The following is a 25,563-nucleotide window of genomic DNA, read 5'->3' on the forward strand; positions in this document are numbered from 1 at the left end:
ACGAAGGAGTAGATTTGAAATTAGTTATTGGACGCGAGAGAAAATAGTATTATTTTATGACCACTTTTCCTAGACACAATGACGAGACTTAAAAAACGAGTTTCAATCCACTTCCTCTGCGTGATCCATGGCCATAGACAACCGCAAATAGTGTCAATGCGCATAATCAGTGCTTTGTAGGAAAACTGCAAATGATTTTAAAGGTTCGATTATTGGAAACATGTTTGGGTTCATATCCAAATTTGAATCACCATACGTCATCAAACTACTTACATCCGATCGTGTTACGCTGCTGAAGCCTTTTAAGCGACAATGTTCGTTAGCCTTCGGGCGACGACTCCGGAAAGAGAAGCTCTCCGTATACGAGGCAGGAAGCGAGGAGGGTAAAAAAGAGACAAGGGATGAAACTAAACTCCACGCGACTAGTTCAGTGTGAACCGTAATATATACCGGTGATGGAAACGGAAGTCGAACGATTGTAAACCACGACGTTACGTTACAATAGGGGGGCCCTCGCGGCCGCGAGCTTGGGTTTCACGTGCAGTAACTTTAGACACTTTGTAAAGAAAAATAAGTGACTGCACGCAGACATGTTCGAAATGTAGTGTTGGATAATTTGGGTATATCAATCCCGGGTGTAAGGAGTTAAGATAATATAACCACGTGCTCTAGCGTTCTAAACTGTTGAGGAATTTTATCAATCCTATTTAAAAAAAAAAAACAAAAACAAAACAGCGACAACACGTAGGGAGGAAATTGCCGGGTTTATATCCCTGTCATGCGCTGATACGCTGTTACCATATTGTGTCCTCTATTTAAAAAAAAAAAAAAGACTCATCTTTACGGCTTAAACCGTTGTTTTGTTTGTTTGTTTTTGGTTTGTTTTTTTGTTTTTTGTTTTTTTTGTGATAACTGTAGTAAAAAAAAAGAGAGTGAATAGAAAAGAAGAAAAGGAAAAAGACAAACCAAACAAACAACAAACAAAAGGAAAACAAAAGGAAAAAACCGCAGGCCTGACAAGATTTCTTTATATTTCACGACTTTACCATAAGGTCACGAATACTCTCTCAGTACGTTGTCCCTGCAAAAAGCTTTCATTTAAATAAAACTGGCGTCATCATCACCGTAAACACTGCCATGACAACATGCAAAATATTTTCAAAGAAACCTGTAAATTCACACATGGAAACACCTTTTGAAGGAAAGGTAAGTTATAGACTTGATTATCACTCACTTCTTCGTTTTAGTAACACCCCTCTGCTCCCTGAGTAATTCACAGCCACCTAGGAGGCTCAATGTAAATTGGAAATGCTTTGATACCATGAAAGTTTCTTAAACAGATTAAAAAAAAAGGGAAAGTGAAATAATAATGCAATAATAAACTAATGCTGCCTTAAAAAAACTATTTGCAATTTACCTGAAAAGGATTTTACAATTTTTTTTTTCTAAGGTGGGAGTTGAGTATTTTACATTATACACTTTATGTATGGTCCCGAGGGAAACAGTTAGTTTTGTTTTCCCGAGAGTCCTCATGTTCCTTAGACGAAATCAAGGGAAACGTCAGGACTCGAGGGAAAACAAAGCTAAATAGCTTCCCGAGGGACCAGATATTAAGTGATTTGTTATATATTTAGACTTTTCCTGCAACAATCGCAGCAAAACATCCGGAGCGGGCAACAACTGCGGAATTGTATCCCGGTCGGGATACATTTGAATTTGATCAGGACCACGTGACCAAGAATCAACCAATCACAGTGCTCGGTTTGTTGAGCGAAAGTCTAGGTATATAACAATGCAATTTATTCAACTTATATTGCGCAATTATCAATAGCAGCAATTTTCAATCGCGCATTACAATATTGATTACATTACATAAATATGCAATAAAGTTAACAAAGGTGTTTGAATAAATGATGTTAAGAATCTAATATATTTCAATAAATAAATAGATAATAACCAAAATCAAGAAGCTAAAAAGGATCACATTTAAATAGTAACGATTCATTAAGAAGAAGCTTTCTGAAATAACAATGTCTTAATAGCCATCTTGAAACAACCTAAAGATTTTATATTTTGTATGTGTTCCGGAAGGCTGTTCCACTGCTAGGGGCTGCCACCTGAAAAGAGTTGTCACCGAGTGTTGCTGATGATAGAACTAAAATTAAGATTTAAACTATTACTAGATCTTAGATTGTATCTACCACTTCCCCTTACTGGAAAAAGGTCACTTTTGTAAGACGGAGCGTGACCATATGTGGCCATAATTTAAAAATGTATAAGTTCTGTTAGAGGCAGCCCGTGCAATGATCTAAGTAGAGGCCTCACAAGCAAAAGCTTGTACTCCTGAAAAATTAACTGCACCGCACAATTCTGAATACGTTGCATTTTTTGCAAAACGTAGTTAGGTGCCCAATACAGCAAGCTGTTGCAATAATGTAATTTACTAGAAATAAAAGCGTGGATAAGAGTTTCGGCGACTGCAATCCCGTGTAACGATCCTTGCAGATAAGGCTATAGGGTATTTTCGTGAGCCGTGATCGGATCCTTTTATTTCTCGTGAAACGTTAATTTCCTTTTTGGTGCATCGTGAATCGTGATTATACTAATTAATGTGAAGCAGGATTGAAGCGTTTTTTGTTTTGTGAAATGTGAATTTGCTTTATACGTCCGTGAAAAAGAATTATCTGCTTCCATTAAAATGAAGAGCTATCTACCCCATTTCCGGACTCAGCTAGTGGCTGCCCTCACTGAATCCTTATCAACCCTGACTTCCTGTCAAAGGTCAAAGAATCTGGGGATGAACCTTCCCCCAGGTCTCCTCTGTAGGTTTCCACGGTCCCCAGGGTCTTGTGGGAACAGTTTCAATCACAGCAAACCCAGAGTTGGAGGGTAAAAAATGATAAGCATTTGTATGGGAATCTCGATAACCAACTGAAAAAGATATTTACACGCAATAGTTCTCAATAGAAAAGCCGTGCTGTGACCTTCTCGCTTTTTGCCTGATTAAATGCGATTTAAGTGACTTCTCAAATTCCCGGGTTTTCACTCGTAAAGGAAAGGCTGCAAATTTGGACAGAGCAAGTCAACGGTTCACTTGAGCCTCGGTATGGTGAAAGCAACTGGGTGAATGGTTGACCAGCCGTGTCCAAATTCGTTACACGGCATTGCACTCTTTAGTGTTATGTGTTTATAATTTTACATTCTTTAAGTTTCGTTTGAAGTGTCTGTTTGTATAATTGACTTTTTAAAGGAAAAAAAAAAAAAATAGCAGTCCGACTTTGTCATAACCTTGGATCAGATAAGAACGCCAGATTGCAGGTTGGCTTTATCGTCGCCATTGTAGCAGCTGCTGCTTGCAAACCGATCAGAAAATAAACTTTGGTCATACGGCGAAAAGACGTTATAGTGTCGAGGAAATCGCAGTTTAGCTTTTAATAGGCAGGGTTTTTAGCAGTTTTGTAAAGTAGCGGACATATTTCTGGAAGCATGAGAGGTGACATTTTTGGCATCGCAAGACGCCTTGTGAGTGCCGTAGGCGCGAGCTACCTAGGGGGATCTGGGGGCATGCCTCCCCAGAAAAATTTTAAAATAGAACACTCAGAAACGCTGTTTCCAGTGTTTCTGTAACCCAAGAATCAGTTTCCCAGGCAAGGCTAGAGTTCATTCAAATTCTCTTTATAAAGATAGTTAATAATAATAATAACAATAATAATAATAATAATAATAATAACAATAAGAATAACAATAATAACAATAACAATAATAATAATAATAATAATAATAATAACAATAACAATAACAATAACAATAACAACAATAACAATAATAATAATAATAATAATAATAATAATAATAATAAAAAACCTCTCAAATCTTGGCATCAAAATACATTACATGATATGGGAAACCGAAACGTCCGCCCTCCGGCCTCAAACAAAAACCCTGAAAAGGTGCACTTCAAAGCCAAAGACACAGATGCAAGCCTCCGTAGGTTGAGTCCATATTGACTTGATATAAAACGCAAACCTGTGTATTCCTAGACATTCACTCATTCACGCATTTTTGTCCTAATTAAAGCACCACAGGTTCATGGATGGAATGTCACTATTGTGAGCGTTTTAGAATCAAGTGTAACTCTCCAGTGGCCAAAATTAAGCAGTGTGTTTGGGAACCCGGTGTCGGCTTACATCGCCGTAATCGAAGATACTGGTTGTGGTAAGGTACTAGCTGGAAAAATTATTTCCCCGAACTTCACACTCGTGGCGATAGATGGTCTAGAAACAGGAAAAGAATATCAAGTCTATGTGGTTGTCAGGGATGTGCTGGGACAGCCACACCGGAGTGCAAAATTGATAACTTCCACCATGGAAAGTGGTGAGTGTTGTGGAGTTTAAAAATACATTGAAAAGATAACAACAACAATAACAACAAGATTGGCAGCAGGCAAATTTCTATATTCACCCAATATTTCTCTCGAGATAGATAACAAACTAATTTGTTAAAAGAGCGTTAAATTCAAATTACATCTTGGAAATCGTTTGTCTCAATCTGAAACATTGCCATCATTTATTCATTTTATTTTCACTTAACTAAAATATGGTTCTTTGCACCATGCTTTTGTTCCTGGAGAAGCTAAGCATTGTGAGAACTCATGTTGGTTGTTGAAAAGCGATCAAAGCGGTGTTGTAGATTTCAATTCCTTTACACTCATTTTGGTATTGACTTATTTTATGCACTTCCACTTTAATGGCTCAATACTAGCAGAATTTTTATGATACTGCAAACGTTGTACCAAAGAATTACCCTTAATCATTGGTAAAGAAGCTGTGAGAATTGTGTTTATACATTGGGTTACCATAGCAACGTATAACGTGTCAAGAGAAACCTTATTTTAGATTGAAGTGATTACAAATCAAGTTTGTGACAGGAAATGGACAACAACTTTTAATTTTCGATAATTCAAGGTGATTTCGAATTGTTCACCATTTATTTTGAACTTTGGAACACGTGTTTTAGTAGCAATTATTAAAATCTAAAATTAGGGTTTATTCTAGCATGTTATACTGTTACTACAGTAACCAATCACCCGCAGAATATTACTATAATTTGTTCACCAATGATTTAGCATCTATTTTATACCACGTTTACAGTACCACATGATAAAAAATGGTAGTAGTCATCCGTCATAGTAGAAGTGCTGAAAACAGGTGTTTTCCTCTCCAGGCATAACCATTCTGCATGGGTACGGAACCTATTTAGATATTGAAGCGAATGCTTCAAATTAAATCTTAAAATTTATCTGTTAAAAATTCTGCACGGTAGGTCCCCACTAAAGTTAAAGTTAAAGTTCTTTATTTTATTATTATTATTATTATTATTATTATTATTATTATTATTATTATTCTTATCAGTATTATAATTTTTTTCATTTTTTTCATTAAACAACGAAACTACACATTACGTACCAACACATTACAATCTACATTCTGAAAAACATTCTAATCGTTACATACAACAAATTTACGGTACACTACTTGCAGCTTTGAGTTAGCAGGTTGAGTCACATTGATATGCCATATTTACATACTCTTCTTACGTTGCTTATAATTTACTATTGTTATTGCACACTATTACTTATTATTATTGAAATACACTGCAAAATGCAATTACATATTTGGACAAGCATAAATAGGTCACTATGTCGCGATCGGTAATACCCCTGATAAGGTCACGCGATTTGAGTTTTGCCAATTTTTGCTATCTTAATCCTTAAAAGTGGCCAAGGAGAGGTTTCCATTTTTCATTTTGAAGGTTGAGCTCATTTGTTTCGATTTCATAAGCTTTTTTCAAAAGGCGCAAAAATTGTGGATGGTTGGAAATTTCATCTCTCAACTTACACTTCCAAATATAAAATCTGCTCATGAGACAGGAGAAGTTGATTTCCAGTTTTGCATTTGAACAATCTGGTTTCAGTCCCAAAGCAGTGGTCATGGCAAGATGATTTCCCTTCTGAATTAAAGAGCATGATTGCAGCCATTGAAAAAAATGTTCCCCAGAAATGAGAGGTCACTTTGCATTGCCAGAAAAGGTGAAGCAAAGTGTGTGTTTCTTCCTTGCGAAAGGTGCAAGCAATCTCACACAAAAAGGAGTTTGTAGACAGACGTCTATGAAAAAATTTAAATTGGAAAATACTAATTTTGTTACTTTTTGTGCATGTTCTTGCAAGCTGAAATGTTTTTTTCCAATCCATTTCTTTCTCATCAAGGTTGTAATCTCTGTACCATTTCACCTGGGCTGCTCTCAGTTTTTCCCTCTTTGTTGCAACGAGAATTCTATACGTTAAATTGCTGGGTTTCTTCGTTTTTTTCAAAGCTTTAGTAAAAGATTCAAACTCGACAGTTTCCAGACTATCGATTTCTTCCTTAAATCTCTTTCGTACTGTCTTTAACGTTGCAATAATACCACTAATTAAGCAAGTGGGCAACTTTTGCAACGATATTTGTTTAAACACTCTGTACAAGAGAGAAAACAGGTCTCGTCTTTTATAAGAGACTCGACTGTCAAGATTCCTTTTTCAAGCCATTCTCGAAAATATACAGGTTTGCGGTCACTTTTTATCAAAAAATTAATGCAAAGACGCTGTGTTTTACAATGCTGTAAGGAAGAGATGTTGTTGTTAAAATTTACCTCGTCCCAAATCAGCAGTATTTCATTAACTAATATATCAGAAGTTTGGAAGTGGTTTTTCGTATCATTTTTATCTAGGGAGTCAGGGTGGCTTAGTGGTTATCTATCGGGCCTCCCACCACTGCGAGCCGGGGTTCAATTCTGGCCTCGGGCAGCATGTGGGCTGAGTTTCAGTCGATCTCAACCTGACTCGAGGGTTTTTCTCCGGATACTCCGGTTTTCCTCCCTCGTCAAAAACGACTCACAGCTAATTGACATCTAGCTGTGGTGCTGTACTCCGACATCAAACATGGCCTGTATAGCGGCAGCCAGAGGCGCCTTTGTATGCTTTCAGCCCGATGTCGTGAGCCGCGCCCTTCGCAATTCAGTCTTCGACTGCAAGTAAGGGTGATTAGCACTAGCACTAGCAATATTTATATTTATAGGTTACCCCAAAACATAGCTTCACCCCCGTACTTGCCGAGTTCTAGGTCAAAAAAGTGTTTCCATTTTCCCATGTTTGTTTTATCAATATATTTTTTGATCCAGATAGCTTTTAAAGATTTATTTAATGAGAAAAGATCAATTATTTTAAGCCCACCAGCACTGTACTCGTTAATTCTAACGTTTCCTTTAATCTTATCGGGTTTCCCGTTCCATATTAAATGATAGAAAGCTTCGTTCAAATTTTTGATAGCTTGGTGGTTTGTTTGCAAAGGAGAAAAGACATTAATTAACCGGCTGGGAGGCGACTAGGCTTTTTAATATAGTGATTTTTCCAAGTAGGCTTAATCTTCGATACTGCCAGTTTTTAAGTACGTTCTGGACTTTTTCTGTTTTTTCTTCGAAATTCAGAATCATAGTTAGTTCAGGCTCTATTGAGAGCCAAACTCCTAGTGTTTTTTCTGGACACAAGAGTTCTGGGCTTCTCGCCTTCGAACCTATCCATAACGCTTCCCTTTTTTTGTTGTTAAGTCTGAGGCCAGATATCTCGCTGAATTTTTCTATAACGTCAAGTGAGTCTTCAAGCGTGTCTTGTGAGTCGTCTAAAATTAATGTGGTATCATCTGCATATTGACTTAATTTGATTTCATTTTGGCTGATTGAAAGGCCTTTAATACTAGGGTCCCGTCGACTTGCGTTAGCTAGAACTTCAACGGAGAGAACAAATAAACATGGAGATAAAGGGCAGCCTTGTCTCACCCCTTTCAATTTTAAAACAATCGCTCATCCACCCGTTGTTTGTTATGCAGCTTTCAATATCACAATAAGGAGTTCGTATCCATTTTTGGATCGAGAGGCCGAAGCCATAGTGTTGTAAGGTTTTTTCAATGAATGGCCATTCAAGGGTGTCAAAGGCTTTTTCGAAGTCTAAAAGCAGAATCAATCCAGGATATTTTTGTTAGCGGTGTAATTGATGATGCTATCGATCAAACGTATATTTGTACCAATAAACCTGCCTTTGATAAATCCTGTCTGGTCATAGTTGATGAGTTTTGGGAGAGTAGCTTGGATTCTATTTGGGATTTACTTTGCGGCTATTTTGTAATCATGGTTTAAAAGAGATAAAGGACTCCAGTTTTTAAGATTTTTGATGTCTGTTTCTTTCTTGGGAATGAGTTTTATTAATCCTCGTCTCTGAGTAATTGGTAGTTTACCGATCTCGTATGCAAAGTTAAGTGCAGCAATAAGAGCGTCTGAAGTACCACTGCAAAACATTTTGTAGAACCTTTCTGGTAGACCGTCTGTCCCAGGAGTTTTGCTGTCGGCCATTTGCTTTAAGGAAGAAAGACATTCTGTTTCTGTAAGTGGTCCTTCACGGGAAGTTAAAGTTAAACTTACTACGGCAACCAAATTACTTCTCAGACAGGTTTCCGATGCAGGATATTCTTTCATTCTTCCAACTTTTGATGTCATAACATTAGTAATTTCGGAGTTCCCCTTCCTAGGTCCCGGGGAAAAAAATTAATAAATAAAAAGCCTGCTCTGGATAGGGTTAAATTTCGCAAATAGATAATGCATTTTCATCTTTTTACTACATGGCTAGTGTTTCTGGTCGATATAACGAGCGCCGTGATTGGCTAAAAGCAGGTAAGCGCTAGGGCATTATTCTCCCATAATGCCCGAGGGCCGATTATCGATTCTGCAGATTATTATTATTTTTCTTTAGAACAGTTCTGCTAACCATATAATAAACAACTTAATAAACTCGAGCTTTCGGTTGTTACAGCAAATCTCGCGGGCCTCTTTTGAGAATTTGCTGTAAAAACCACACTCTCGGTTATTAAGTACCGTAGTTAATAATATTTGGTGTCCCAATATCTTCCATTTCTCTAGTACCAAGTGCAAGTCCTTATTTCTACGTTCAAATCCATGGAAGTGACAGCATAAGAATTTTAATGTCACCAATTTCGGAGCAGTATCACAATGGCAAACTTCTTGGCTACACCATAATTTATCAAGATGCCTGTTTTCGAAATTCAACTACCCAAGTTAACGTCAGTGTACTCACAACAACTTATACCATAACTGGACTAAAGGCTGGAACAAGGTACGATGTCAGTGTTGCCGCTTTTACTTCAAAAGGAACTGGACCATATCGACACCGAAGCACGTATACCGCCGGTAAGTTTTTCTTTTCCTTATTTTTCCTTTTGTTTATTGCCGTGACTAATAAGCCATTTCCTTTTAATCTTCAACAAACCATCTTGAATCAGGATACTGATAAATTCGCTGCCACTTGAAATATTTTCGGTATTTGTTTAGCGTTTCTCAAGTGCTTGCTCCAAAACACAGCGGTGGCTCTAAATTCGTTTGGCCTGAAATAAAACAATAGAAACAGCAACAACAAACGAGCCCACTTGATACTGTTCTACATTTGGAACATTAAATGAAAATGTTTCTGTTACAGGTTGAAATTAAACTCAAGTTTAAATGATTTCAACCAAGGTCATTTTATTGGAAACTAGTTTGAAAACAAATTCACCTGGGTTAAAATGTTTCAAACCAGTTTATTATCAACTGACTAAAAAAGAGTTTCCTTTTTTCTGTCTTTTTTTTTTGTAATGTATAACATACCAATACAAATAAATTTGTTGTTCCATACAATAACTTTTGAGAAGTCTTTTCCATTTAAATCCTGTATATTTAAATTATTTATTGCAGAGCACTTTACAAAAAAAAAAAACATTCTTCATAAAAGGCTGATAACTTGATAGGAAATTTCTTCAAATCAAAGTCACAACATAAGACTAATTTACCACCAGCAGGTTTCACATAATGCAAAAGGATCGTTTTCCATTTACTCGTTGATCATTTGCCAATTTTGTTGCAGCAAAGCACTCTTTGTGTTTCAATTATAGAATTTAAACGTGGGGCTTTAAATCCTCCATCTTCGATGTCAATAATAAGTGCAGGGCGTTTGACTTTATCCTTTCCTTTCCAGATAAAATCAAAGATAATTTTGCTTGCTTCTTTCATAAATCCTTTGATCAATGATATCAAGCTCATGCGGTAAAAGAAGATAGGGATAATAAAGGTTTTAACAATTTGAATTCTCCCCATGATAGTCAGGTCCCTCCACCTCCAGATTCACAGCTTAAGTTGGATGGAGCTGATTGATTCATTGATAATAAAATACGCCATTCAAAAATTGTTTTATTTTCCTTTTTTGGGGGATGTAATAAAAAATAATATGGGGCCGATGTTCGTCCACATCTCCCTCTTCCTCTGTTGTTACTTACAAGCTTTACCATTTACCTTACCTCTCCTACTTCTCAAGCTTCCCATGCCACTCCTAAGATTCGAACTTCGCACCATCGTCCTTTTTTGATTACGTTTCCTGAGCATGTTACCGCTATGCAATCTGGTTAACAACTGAATTTATGCTGTACATTTTTTCAACCAAAGAGTTTAAGCTATTTCCAAGCCTCAGCGGTAACTACAATTTCGCACATGCGTAAATGACAGCTTATCCTCCATATGGGTACCGATGGAGCTGCCAGCGGCAGTGTTTGTGTGAACTCGGAGTACGTTTTTGGAAATGTTGAACTTGAACGAGCTTATGCGGTCCACAAATTGTTTAAATAGCAAAGCAACATTATTTTTAGTTGGCGAATTTTATGAACTGAGCTGAAGGACGGCTGAATTTATCTGGGTAAGAGCGAAAATGTATAGATATCTCCAGTCAAGCAAATTTGGGCTCTTGACTGTCAACAGTGACAACAAAAATGTCGTTCCAAAAATGGAATTACGTAGAATACTCTCAGAAGAACATTCTGCTAAAGTACCGTGCAAAAGTAAGTTGACAGTCCCTCGAATCGAAGCTCGACTCATGTCACCATGACAGAGACAAAACAGAGAAACATGTACAAATGTCAGAAGTTGCCATAGCCCTAGAACGTCTATTCTGGCATGGCAGTGGGATTCCCGATAAAGTTGCAATCTGACAATGGAAAAGAGTTTTTTCTTTAAGTGATGACTGATTTTTTCAGAAACCATGACAACATTAAGCATGTGCGAGGTATTAGCAGCACAGACGTTCAACCCAGCGCAGCAGTTAACCTTCCCCCCAAAATCAAGACAACAACAACAACAACCTCTATTCACACTTTTCAGGAAAAGATAAAAAGGAAGAAGAAGAAAAAAAAAACTACAGAAAACAAAATAGTAGAGGATATATAATTATGTGTACAATTTTTGAATTACTGTGCAACAGCCAAAGTAGCAAAGCTTTCGAGTTGGCTGCTGCTTATTTACAGGTAAAGAACGAAACGAAGGAAACAAATAATAATTAAGACTAAACTAATCCACAAGGCATGGAGATGTTATATTAAAAATTACTTACAGAAAAGTCAGAAAACAAATATAAATATGATTACAAAGTGAAATTTAGTTGGAAATTCAAAACTATGACTGACATTTGAGTAGATGACTTTTATACCGCTTTTTAAAGCTACTAATAGAGAGCCGTTTCAAGTTTGTTGGTACCGTTCCCCATAACTTAGTGGCAACATGTACAAAGTAAAATTAGCCAGTGTTGGTCCTTACTTTTGGTCGATAAAAATTACCCTTGAAGGCGTATCTGGTGTTATACTTGTGCAAGCTAGAGACTGTTCTGGGAAAATCATAAACAATGAAGGAATATTGGAGGACTTGTTAAATATCTTATGTGCCAGTACGCATGCACTCAGTTTAACAATGTTCTCAAATTTTAGAATATCGAGGAGAATATAGAAAACTTGGGATGGCTCTCTACTATCAGCAAAAAACATACAACGAATGCATTTATTTCTATGAGCTTCCAGGTGTTCTTAAGATCATTTTCATAGAACTTGAAGCCCTGACAGTAATCATTATTGGCCTTACTTTTGATTCTATTTAGTGCATTAGCATAAAGCTTATTCTCTATTACCTTATCAGGATCTCTACTATGGAAGTGTGATTTCTATATAATAATACACCTTTAGTAAGCCACGGTTTGGCCAATTGTCTCCTTTTACTTTGAGATACTTGCTTTATAGGTGCATGCTTGTCTGCAAATTGCTTAAGTATACTTATACAATTAGCAGTTTCGCAATGAATATCATTAGATTCATTGCAGACACTAATCCAATCAACCGCATCAACATCTCTACTATACTGGTCCACATAAAAGTTGCTATGATCACGAAAACAGGATGCTCTCCTACACTTTGTTATTTGCCGATCGAGTATACAAAACACTGGTAGATGGTCTGAGATATCAACCAGTGCAATGCCGGCATCCCCAGTCAGATTAGAATTTGTGTAAATATGGTCAATCAGAGTAGAAGTATGATGAGTGAGCCTGGTTGGCTTTGTTATTCAGGGAAGTAAATTGTTCGAATAGAGCATATTTATGTACTCTTCTGATTACAAATGCTCACTATATTTCAGGAGAGCTATATTAAAATCTCCAAGAATAGATATCTCATACCGACTTATCTCCTTAAGCAAGGTTTCAAATTCAGAAGTTTTTTCAGGTAAATTTTAGGTAGGATGCCGATAAATGCAACCAACAATTATATTAGGTCTACCATTCCCTGAAATAGTTTCACACCAGGATGATTCAACCAACTTTAAATCAGGTCGATGAATGGCATTAAGATTTTTCGAGACATATAACCCAGAACCACCAGCCTGTGTTGGTGAGTTGGTGTGAAAGAAATCATAATTGAGGATATCAACATTTGTCACTGTCCTGGTTAATAGTCTCGTTTCAGTGACAACTAAAATATCACGTTTACGGTTAGCAGAATGCAAAAACTCACTCAATAGAGACAAAATTTTTGGGAGACTTCTGATATTGCAATGAAACATGGAGAGACACTTTGATGTAGCACTATCAAAGAATTGATTCAGCTGAGTTAAGGCGTAATAATTAAAATGCGGATAATTAAGCATGTTATCAGGATCTTTATCAGCAGATTTATCAGGATTTGGAAGAATATTAAAAAGATCTAAATCAGGGACAAAGTCATAACACCAGTTACCAATCACTGCATTAAATTGAGCATCAGAAAGACTGAAAAATGGCAGGTACCTACAGTAGTTCGACTCACAAGTACTTGATTTGGCAGCCATTAATCAGGCGACTTACAAAAATCATCAAACTCCTCAAACGTGGTGAAACAAAACACAGAAGAAAACTCGCTCTCACGAAGATATATCGTTCCATTAGCTGTCCGTAGAAACGTGAAATTATTGTCTTGCTTGAACTTGTGCAATTTTCCAAATAGACGTTTCCTATAGGCGGTAAGCGATTTACTTATGTGTATCCTACTTCTAGATGGAATACTCTTTCCTATTTTCTCACGAACCGACTGGAGAGCCGAGGTGTTCTTCCCTATCAATTTCGTAAGATTTCTGTACATTTTTTTCTCGTTTGTCACGTCGTACGAACTTGTCGATAATTCTGTTTTTAACCTTCTTGTATCAGGCAGTCTGTGTGCCATCGAGATATCATTTAGACACCAATATCAACATCTATGAGAGATCCAACTTCTTGTACCAACTGTTTGGGATTATCCTGGAGAACACGTGGAACCCTAACGAACTCGAGACTATCACGCCGCAGGTAGTGCTGCACATCATCAATGCCTATCTCATTACCATACGTTGAGGCCTCAAGATTTGATATAGTATTTAACAAATCCTTCCGCGACTTCTCCAATTCTTGTATTTTTTGGTTTGCACCTTGAGTAGCCAGCAAATTATCATACTTAGAAGACAGTGACGACTGATTTTTGCTCAATATTTTGAAGACGTTCGTTAACAGTCGCAATCTGCGATTGAAGTTGCTCTTTAACCGCTTCAATTTCAGACTTAATAGCGGGCCAAATTTCTTTTTCGCACAGCTCTCTAAAATGTTTTACGGTCAGCTCTCGTTGTCCTTTACCATACTTCATTAACTAGACGTTCTCCTCGCTTCCTTTCTTACGTAAACATTTGCAAGATCAGGAGCTCTTGAAAACGTGGCCGTACGCCATTATGCCAACCAGAAGATCTTTTAGATCTTACAACTGCGCTTTGAAAATTTATCTCTTTTCTTACCACTAAAGTCGCAACGTAGTGCACATTCCAAAGCAGTCCTTGTTGATTCACTGATGACTACAGACACAAAATCACTTGATCAATCTGCAGCACAACAACTGACAACAACGACTACACACGATGGTATTGCACCATCACTTAAAGCCAAGGTGAAATCTCCGATTTCGCTATCAGTCGTACCCGTTGTAAACTATGCAATGACGTAATGGTCTTAATTAATCTGGAACTTTCTTCGGGATATGTATGGTATGAACGAAACGATAATAACACTTTTAACAACTTACAGCTTTCTTTCTTAAAGGTCACGATTAAATTTAATTGGTCTTTTACATGAGTAAAGGGCTAGCAAATTAGTCACGCGAGTGACATAATTCAAGAATTACGTTATCCACTGCCATCTTTAGTACGGTGGTCATTTCCCTAGCAATGACAATTGCAACGTCGACACTTTCCATGGATGACGTAAAGCCTTTTTATGTATTCAATACTCGCTTCGAATCAAGCGCTTCAATAACACAACAAGGAAACATATTTTGTTCTAAATGAAGAGTGGAATATTCATAAAATTTTGCGTACATTAACGTTTTAACAGCTTTTGGTGAACAAGAAGAAATTTTAGATCTTATAACCGCGCTTTGAGAAAATGTGCTTGGAGGTCCCACTGACTATATGGCCGAGTGGAAGTTTGATTTAGCTCTCCGACAAAACGAAAAAAATAAACAACGTGCAGAGCAAGAACCGCGCTCGGCCCATGGCCGCGCGGGTAATGAGATAATGACTGATTTTGCGATTTTTGCGATTTTGCAGAAATGCTGCAATCAGAGAGCAACAACGAAAGAAGCTGAAAACCAAATTGATAAAAGGGTAACAATATCAGTCCAGAAAAATAATACAAGAAATATCACTAGAAACACATCACTAAGAGAATATATATATATAAAATAAAATAAAATAAATAAGAATTAAAAAAGGAAGGCCCAAAAAACAGAGGTTCAGACTTCAGGATTATGTGGCGCTGAAATCAATAAAGAGGACAAAGAAAACCCTTTTCATCCAAAAATACTACTTACGAAAATTGAAGAGGTTATGGCTTGAATGAGACTATGCCCAAATAATCACAAAGTTTGGTTGTATCACTATACACATCTCCACAAACAGAATGAGCAACAAAGCCAAACACTTTATTCGATCGTTTAAAATAAATAACACTTACAAGAATCTGCAAAATGCCTCTGAACTGTAGAGAAAAAAAATCATTTTTCCATTATTAGGGGTTCAACGTAGTTTTCACGGTTATTGTGACTTTTGAAAGCTCACTTGGTTTTGGTTAGATTAATTCAATTAATTTAAGCAAAAGTTCGAGCAAAAAGGAACGATAACTAAGCAAATAACAAATAAACAATACATCATGTATGTTTCAGTATTTCTTTTATTATTCCTTTGAACATGTTATTTTGCCTTTGTCGACCTCTGCCCTCATACGGGGATTTCTTGATGCTTATTACTTTTCTTTCCACCTACTTTAAAATAAAATGACTTAGGTTGAAATCATATTAACCTGTATTTCAATTTACCCTGCAACATTTCCACTCACGTTATTTTCAGTCGTGGCTTTAATTAGTTAATTTTATCCTTGAACTGAACATAGATAGAAAGTTCCATTTAAATTAAAGTTAGAACCGCATTGCTAAGCGTCTGCTCTTTATCACTTCACGTTTGTCAGACTCGGGTTGTATAACAACATTTTTTCTCCTTTCAGGTTGTGAAGGACACAAGATCTTGATCGAAGAAAACGGTACTCTGTACAGTCATAATAATCCATGCCACTACCACCGTCTATTATCACACTGCAACTGGACCATTGAACCGCAGTTAAGCTCCAAGCCCACCAAGACGATATGGATAAAATTCAATGCCTTTTCTCTAAATTCAGACTCTCGCTGTAGGTGAGTTGCTCAATATTTTCGTTATTGTAAGAAATTTTATCCAGGTAAGAGCGGGTTTCGGTTCTCGAATACGATTGCTTATCTATATCACAAGAGTTAGGCTGAAAAGAGAGCGAAGGAAAGACACGAAACTCACGATTGGTGGGTTCTTCTTCAATTAATATGGGACTCGTTGGCAAGCAGAGAGGTTCCGAAACTCTCCAATGGTTACTTTCTTCTTTGTTATTCTTTCTTCTTCTGCATCCTCTAATTGCTTAGTACTTAAACAGTACACTCTTAGTGCGCACTTACTTACTATAAAATGAAAAAGGATATTGACAACTTAAATTCCCTGAGAGTAGCCATATTTGGGAATGTTGAAAACAATGGGATTGTTTTGGGATTGTTGAAAACAGTGGTTTTCACATGATCAGCACCACTGGCCACGACATTAAATGGGATCACTTTGACATTTTAGCGTCCGGAAAAAGTGACCTTCACTGCAAAATTAAAGAGACTTTGTTCATTCAAGAGCTAAAGCCTTCCCTTAATGTCAATATTAGTAGTGAGAAGTTATAGCTGTTTTAGCTATTACTTTTCATTATGTCTAGACACGTACTGCTGCAGATCATTTTTCTCAGTCTAGGTTCCAGACCCCTATTGTTTACGATATATATATATATAGTTTTTAAAAATTGTAACGGTCACTTTTGAAAATGTGTGTTGACTAGCATACGAAACGTCACGTTTAACAATGCTATGATTAAGTGGTTTTGAAGTATATTCTCTTTGGGTGCCCCTACCGATCATTGTAGTTTGTCGATATTTAACTTCGATCAGTTGGCCCACACGTTCAAACAATATGACAATTTGCTAAGAACTAAGGCATTCATAACTATCAAAAGGGTCTTTCTGTCGAATGCATGTTTGACGCCGTTAATTTGTCCGAAAGAAGACATGCATGACGAAACGGGATGCCAAAACAAGAGCTATACTCCTAGACAAAACCGTTGGGAAGGTTAGCACTTTTGACGTCTTCTTTGCTTCTCTCCCCACCCCCCTGATTCAATGCTGTGCAAAACTGATCGGTTTTAGTGGGAAATTGTTGTGTAACCTTACAACATTGAATAAGGAGGGAGGGAGCTATATAAGAGAGGGTGAAAGTATTTCTTTTGCGCTTTAAAAAAAGCGGGTTGAAATACAGCTGGTGCGGTTCTTTTACATCACCTTCCCAACTACTTTTGTCTGTGATTGTAACTCGTTAATTCGCTATATTGTGGAGGATGTGGTTTCCTTCCCTCTCAGCATAACGGCCAGCATGTCGTTCGCATCGCCATCGCAAGGCCAAGGGACGTCACCAAAGGAAATGACGTCTGGTGATCGGTGTATAAATCTTTGGACCCCGACGTCACGTGATTGATGTTGTCATCGATGGACGCGCTTTTTGCGGACTCAGAAGTTCTTGCCATTCATCGTGGTACAGCGTGCTAATAGGTGTTCGAGTTCCTGAGGCGAGGCCTGTAGCTGTCCTGTAGTCACACCCCTCCTGCTCCATAATAAGGAATGTAATCGCCTCCTCTGCGAGAACGTTTTTTTATATAACTGTAGGAAAGAGAAAGATCTATCTGACAAAACTAATATCTAATGTGTTTACATACTTTGGTTAATTCTTTTTGAAATTTGTTGTTGTTTTGCGTTTTTTTGTCTCCTGCTGATTTACTTATAAGTATCTTCCGTGGAACCAATCTTGGGGTGTACCATTCGATGTCAAAATGGTCCATGCACGGGGGCACATCCTGCATGGAAGGCAACCACAGTGATCTGCAATAACACATGGAAATTAAATGGCATTTACTTGACTTCTGTTGAAATTCAAACCTTAAGGCGCATATCAAAAGTCAGAACTCGCCAGCCGGACCCGGCATTTAGAAAATGAAACAGGATTCTTTCGAGAGTTTTCGCTAAAACTCCATCACTGCCGTGCATACTATGCAGAAATAAAGGGATTTAGCTGGACATTTCTGATTGATAGAGGAATTCTCTTTCTCTTTACAAATGGTATGGTATGGTCTGACCGGCTAGTTCTGAGTAACGGAAAGCGACCTTATTTTTCAGGATATAATTTCTAATAGCTTTTAGGGTTGTTGGCTTCGGGAACATCTTGTTCAGTTCTTCTCTGACACTTTCTATAAGCTCTAAATACCTCCTACTAACCGAGTTCGAGGTCCGTACTGTAAGTTACGGACAGAGTTTTTTCCCCTTGATTTATGGCCCGTAAGCTTCGCTCTTGGGCCATAAATCAACGCAAAAAAACCGGGATCCTTAACTTCCAGTAGGGACCGAGAAAACGACGTTAGTAAGACATTTATTATATTTCTAAGGTTAATGCGGCGCGAGGGCAAGGAAACTAGTCCAAGTCAAGCAGAAGGTTCAACTGCCACAAAGATTGCCGTGTCAAAATCCGAAAAACTTAATCGGCCGCTTCTTGGCTGTTTGAAATATGAAATAATTGCTTGCAAGATTCAAACACTTCTACAAGTTTATGTAACAGAAACGACATAAAAAACTTGCAAGGGAATGCTTTATCGAAAGTTCAAACTTGCGGGCCGTACTGTAGAATACAGCCCACTAACTTAGCCAATCACAGCGCGCGTGCTATCTGAGAGACATTATAAAACTAAAAAATCTATTGACTTCATCTCCACCAGTGTTCGTAGTTTGGGTTCCTGGTTTGACTCCAACATGTTCACGTTCCAAAGAGATGTATCAAGGCTTTCTGTGGGTTGTATAAAATCCGCCAAATTAGAAAATTCCTCAGTCCTAAGTTAACGCACACAATTCGTCTGCCTTATTCCACACCCATTTGCGCTCTAGGTGCATTTCGTGTACAGTTGAAGGCGGCTGAAACCAATTTCAACACTTTCAAGAGACCTTGTTATTAGAAGGATAGACTCAGCAATACTTTATCGTGTAACAGCAATGTTTTGGTACCATGTGAAACATCAATTATTGCTGAACAAGATGCAGTCATTCTTGTACCGTAAAAGTTACCATGGTAACAGGAAAGCCTTGCAAAGACACCATATTTTCCGCTTTAGTTGCTTATATCTTAAAAACGGTTTTGCTGACCCCAATTTTTTATTGGACAAAAAAAGTGATCAGCAGGCCAAGATGAAACTCTCTGCAAAGTTTTAAAAAAGTCTGTCAAGCGGATTCAGAGCTATCTTAGAGTTTCAATTAGTTAAAGTGGCTCTAAATCTGCTCCACAGAATTTTTTTTTAAACTTGGCAGAAAGTTTAATTCTGGTATGCTGATTACATTTCAGAAATAAAAAAAATGAGGGTCACCCAGTTCGTTTTTGAGATATGAGCAGCTAAAGCCAAAATGTGGGGTGCTTTGCAGGGCCTTCCTGTTGCCATGGTAACTTTGTACGTCACACAAAAATGACCGAATCTTTTTCAGCAATAATTGGTGTTTGTTATGGTACCAGAACATTGCTGTGAAGTGATATAGAGTTGTAGTGTTGTCAATCCTTTTAATAAGAATTTCAAGTGTTGAAACTGGTTTGAGCCACCTTCAACTCCTTTTAGTCTATTAACAATCAAGCTTAATCAATCAATCAATCAATCCATCAATCATTGATTTGATATATTAAAAAACTCCGGTTACCACATTACATTTTAGCTTATTGCCTACCGTCTTTTCCTACAGGGGTTTTCTTTTTGTGCCGAAACATTGATCCAGTGCAATTTTTACTCTTAATTAATAAAAGTTGCAAACATACCTTTTTAAGTTTGCATATTGTTTGTTCTGAATTGTTTTTCATTTATTTGCTCTAATATATTAATTTTAATTATTATGAATACGCGCGGCCATATGGCAAACTGTCCTAAACGCGCCTTTTTGCGAGCCAGACGGTAAATGCGCGGGCTGCAAATGCATTTGCCGCCCTAAATCTGATTGGCTGTAGACTATTAGTTTTTAAATATAAACTATCTTTTTGCTTATTGTTAACAGTCTTTTTAAAAATAGATTATATCTGAGTTTATCGTAACGAAAAATAAATTTTCTTTGACTCTTCATTAGCTGATCGTCAGTGTAGCAACAACTTTCCATACCATACTTTAAGTGAAGCTATGATCTTCGCAGGTATGAACGCAATTTTTACAATTGCGTAGAGAAGCCTGAAATATTCAGGACTTCAATGGGGTTTGAACCCGTGACCTCGCGATTCCGGTGCGAGGCTCTAACCAACCGAGCTATGAAGCCACTGACGTTGGCAGCTGGTCATTTGTGGGTTCCAATGGTCCCGTGAGGAATGAATCAATGATGAAATGGTATATGAAATGAATCATATTTGAACTGCGAATATTAAATCAAGTGAAGCTATGATCTTCGCAGTTATAAACGCAATTTTTACAATTGCGTAGAGAAGCCTCAAATATTCAGGACTTCAATGGGGTTTGAACCCGTGACCTCACGATTCCGGTGTGACGCTCTAACCAACTGCGCTATGAAGCTCGCGAGGCCACGGGCTCAAACCCCGTTGAAGTCCTGAATATTTCAGGCTTCTCTACGCACTTCTCTACGCAATTGTAAAAATTGCGTTCATAACTGCGAAGATCATAGCTTCACTTGATTTCATATCTGCAGTTCAAATATGATTCATTTCATATACCATTTCATCATTGATTCATTCCTCACGGGACCATTAGAACCCACAAAGGACCAACTCCCAATGTCAGTGGCTTCATAGCTCAGTTGGTTAGAGCGTCGCACCGGAAATGCGAGGTCACGGAATGAAACCCCGTTAAAGTCCTGAAATTTTCAGGCTTCTTTACGCAATTGCAAAAATTGCGTTCATAACTGCGAGGATCATAGCTTCACTTGATTTCGTATCCGCAGTTCATATATGATTAATTTAATATATCATTTCATTGTTGACTTTGTGCACCAGTTGTAATCTCGCATCTTTTTTCGGCACGCATTGTATTAAAGACGTAATAACTTACCGGTAGCTACGGTGTCTGATGTTGTTGTTGTTGTGTTGGTTATCACGTTCTTAGGAGATTTCTGATAATACTGATGAGAGTCTGTTTGCTTAGCTACGCTGGAGAACTCAGCTGAAGTTTTAATATTGCACAGGACACGTGGTCGCCCTTTAAATAGAGATTTGTAAGGGGGTGCGTATTTTCTCTCAAAAATGACGAAACAAAATATTGTTTCGCAAAGTTACAATTTATCATGATCCTGCAAGTACGATGGATTTTAAAAGTGACATTTTGTAATGCAGTTAAACGTTTTTGCAACTGTCTCATTGCAAATGCTCGGCCAAAAAAAAATAAAAAAGTTCGAAATGGTAAAATTACATTTTCGGTAGGTATGTTTGTGATTGAAATGCAATATTTTCCTGTTGTAAACCCTTTACTGTTCTTTTCTTACGTCCATTTCGCATGAAGCCGTGTGGCGACATCTTATACCATGTCACATTGTTAACAGCAGCACTTGAAACCATAGACAAGCTGCCTATTATCAGATTACATGCGTGTTGCATAATAGCATAAATTATGTGTCTGTACTCCTTTCGGCATGATACCCTTCTCGGCATTTTACTGCCCCTGAACTAAAGGAAAACTGTTCGCATATGGGATGTTGTCTAGGTGTGAAACGATGCTCGTGAAGATCATGACAATGCTCGTTAGCCAAGGATTTGATCTTGTTTACAGTATTTTGACTAACGGACACAAAAAAGTTATTAAACTCATCGACGACATAATACGCGTGGGAGCATCAATCAACTGAGATAAATTATAAGAGCGGTAAAAATTAACAAGTGCTCGTGCGTCCCGGCTGTCGCCGTTCAAAAGGCTGCAATTGAGGTCACCCAAGATGTAAATGGGAAAGTTGAGAGATGACATTAAAATAAAGTTTGAAGTAAGATCTGTGTCGAAGCATGATAACCGAGTACAAGGAAGGTTACGTTTATACAAACGTTTACGTTTATCCACCCTGGTCAGAGTTTTTCTCTGTCCTTCTGTGGGCCCATTTCCATCAGTAGGGCTAACGCTCACCTGGTTTATATGGGATAGAAATCTAGCACTTCACATTACCCTCTATTCAGTTAACTCTGTTCATGATAACCGAGTGTTTGGAGGTCTATGGGTGGTGCAAATAACGATGGACTTAAGGTTTCTAATTTCTATTTTTAGCCAAAGTTGGTGGAAACCAGAAGCAGAAATATACGACAAGTCTTTATAAAATTCAGTCTTGAAGGACTGGAGGACATAAACACAAATGCCGCCGCCATTTTTCTTTAGGCGGTCGACTCGGTAAATGTCATAAACCAGGTATTTCAAATTCACGGTCCGTGACAGAATCATCAAGCCAAGACTCCGAGATGGTAAAAATGTCGAACTTATTTGTCGGTATAGTCTCTTTTACAAGGACGTAGTCATGTCTTCTTTTGAGAGAGCGCACATTTTAACATCGCTGTTATTTGTCTTCTTCTTTACACCACTGGTCCGGTAGCCATCAGGTCCAGGGTTGGGCTAAATGTCGTGAATGAGCTAAATCACAGGTCTAAAAGTCAAAGTAGAATAGCTATAAAGGGTTGTAGCAAAGGTAGACCTATTGACTCTCATGGTAGAGTGTAGTCGTGTTTGCCATTTTGTGAGATGAAGGCATCGTAGCGATGATTCGCAACGTGGTGCGAATTGATGACAAGAACAATCCAAAATAAGACCAGGAAAAATTGACCCATCGCTAAACTCACAAAAGTCACCTTGACGATGAAATTCCAAGAGAGTAAGAAAGCAGGGGAGCCATAAAAAAAACCAAAACTTCTGCAAGGCCACAGCGCTTGACAAGTCGCCATCGCCCTCATGCCCTCTTCGTTCGTATCAATTTTATTCATGGCAAGTTGTTGCACCCTTTCCATGAAGAACGATTGGTAATAACCCAATGAAATGAAAGCCACTGGCAACTGAAAATCGTCAGGTGCTTACTGCCAATTACCAGGATAACTATTTTTTGGTCATTTTGATGTCCAGATGTTTCAGTAACTTCAGCGAATTGATCATTAGAGTTAGACTCACAGTAAAATCATCCCAGAAATGATGCATCCTTTTCGTCATCTAAAGCCACGAACGGATATACGTCGTACAAAAAAAAAAAAAAATGGCATTGACCTTTTTTAAAAGCCATAATAAATTAGAAAACTGACATATTACTTTCAAGAACCAGAGGCAATACACCATCGACTGACAAACAGATTTTTATGAACACAGATAATTATTTCCGTTAAGGTTGTGAAAACGATAATTAGGGACCTGTGTAATTGACTACGATTAAGGACGAACACGACTTTTAAATCTAGTTCACATGCTTAAAATAATCACTTTGTACATCAATCCTGTTTCTATAATATCCTTATTTGTTGTTAAGTAATAGGGCAGTGTGAGGGTTATGTGGAGGTGACTGGTTTGAAGTCTGAAAGTCGTACTAGTACTTGATCTCGTACTCGTACCCAAATTAAAGTCCCCTAATCATGACAGATTGACAATGGTCAATTTGTTACTGCCCTCCTAATTGAATACAAAAATTCCTTGTCTCTCTGTCACACTCGGTGTACTGACAAAGCCTATAAATATGGGGCTTCCGCTTGATCAATTAACAGTTTTTTCTCATGTAACTATAGTCAATTTGGTTTGTTACTTGTTCATTATAGGTCAGGAGACTTTCTCATAGTTACGGTAGGGGATAAAGACACCGTAATCTGTGGTTACATTGGGCCGTTTTCACTTGTAGTTCATGCCGAACAAGTACATATAACATATCGAGTTACAAGGTGGTACAGCTATTCCAGATTCTCAGCCTCGTACGTTGGTCTTCAAGGTCCTTTGGCAGGTACTGTATTTAACAGACAATTTACAACATATATTATCACGGTTATCCTTGAAACAGAATCGTGAAAAAGAAGCAAAGCAAATATTAAACGGATACACAAGGCTCGGAGATCAAGTACAGCTGAAAACATCAGCAAATAGCTAACCAAACATCCATTAATCACGCTTGTTAAGGAAAGAGTAAGCGATGTCGCGGATCCAGCCTAAGTGCCTTATTTCAACTTAGAATAACTTGGTTTCTATGGCATCTGAGATGAGCACGCAATCTGCTCACCACTACAATACCAGGCTTCCACAAAGTACTGTTAGTTAAAAACCTATTATTTTGTCTAAATAATCGTCACTTTTCGCAGTTTTCATATTAACCCTTGATTTCCTGACAGGTGTTCGTCTTTCATTCTGGAATCTATCAGTTAGGAACGTTTCGTCATCATCAGTAATTGTGGAGTGGGCAACGTTTCCTCTAAATGTATCTGTGGATCATTTTGCGGTGATGTTCACAGAATACAACAAAAGTGTGTCAGTTCTTTTTCGGGTCAACACTTTATATCAACAATCCTATAATGTACAAAGGCTATTAAATCCAAACCGGCTGTACAGATTCCAGGTTCTTGCATTTACCAGTACCGAGGAAAATGAAACTTATTCCAGTGAAATCAAGGCAATCATGACAAGCGAAGGAGGTAAGACTACGAACTTATGCACCATTGCAATGCCACTGAACACTTGTTCTTTAAGTACAAAACATCTTTGAAGTCTGTTTATTCATCATCACAGTGGTAAAAATGTTGTGGACTCAAGAGGCTGGGGTGAGATACAGTGTAAAAAGGAACAAAACCACTCCTTTTCAAGAGTGAAATTTACCCTCTCAAACTTTACTCCTCTTGTCAGAGTAATATTTACTCTTTCTCCAGAACACATTTACCCTCAGTACTGTAGATCTACTGTAGCTTCATTTCTAGTCAGATTTCTCATAAAACCACAAAAAGTTCAAATTTTCAATATTATGTAAAGAAGACCAGGCATCCAGACCAGGTTTACAATGAATCATCTAATACTGGTAATTTTAATCATAAGATTGCAAAGGAATGCACATGATAAATATACATATGCAAATACATCGTAAAAAATCGCAGCTATCTTTATTCTAATTACCCAGGCAATAATAAAATGGCAATAAGCTGAATGTGTTCTTGCCTTCAACAAAGATAAATTGAGTGGTTTGTATTTGATTACAGATTGCAATGATTGCTGCAAAATGTAATTTCAATTAGAAAAACGAAAGCATACAGTATACTTGGATAAACGTAACTCAGTATTATAACAAAATTGGTTTTATGTACATGTAATACAAGTCAGTTCTTACACTCAGAAAGAAGTCAAACGTAAAAAAAATAGAACATGCCTTAGAATAACTGATGCAAAAACTTCTCAATCGTTTCTTTACCTCTGCGTTCTTTTTTTTTCCAACAGAATTGTTTCCAAAAAGAAAAAAA

General features: G+C 37.6%; 1 protein-coding gene across 3 annotated transcripts in view; it reads left to right on the forward strand.

The window, feature by feature from the left end:
* Window positions 1-25,563, forward strand: part of LOC137982307 (uncharacterized) — a 140,919-nt gene that overhangs the window by 18,508 nt on the left and 96,848 nt on the right. For all 3 annotated transcript variants that reach the window (XM_068829383.1, XM_068829382.1, XM_068829384.1), the window contains exons 7-11: window positions 4,078-4,374; window positions 9,004-9,291; window positions 15,998-16,184; window positions 23,890-24,068; window positions 24,451-24,750. In XM_068829383.1, the coding sequence (XP_068685484.1) occupies window positions 4,078-4,374; window positions 9,004-9,291; window positions 15,998-16,184; window positions 23,890-24,068; window positions 24,451-24,750 (1,251 nt within the window). The remainder of the gene's footprint in view (window positions 1-4,077; window positions 4,375-9,003; window positions 9,292-15,997; window positions 16,185-23,889; window positions 24,069-24,450; window positions 24,751-25,563) is intronic.

Source organism: Montipora foliosa, chromosome 13 (genome assembly GCF_036669935.1).
Source record: "Montipora foliosa isolate CH-2021 chromosome 13, ASM3666993v2, whole genome shotgun sequence".
Classification (NCBI taxonomy): domain Eukaryota; kingdom Metazoa; phylum Cnidaria; class Anthozoa; order Scleractinia; family Acroporidae; genus Montipora; species Montipora foliosa.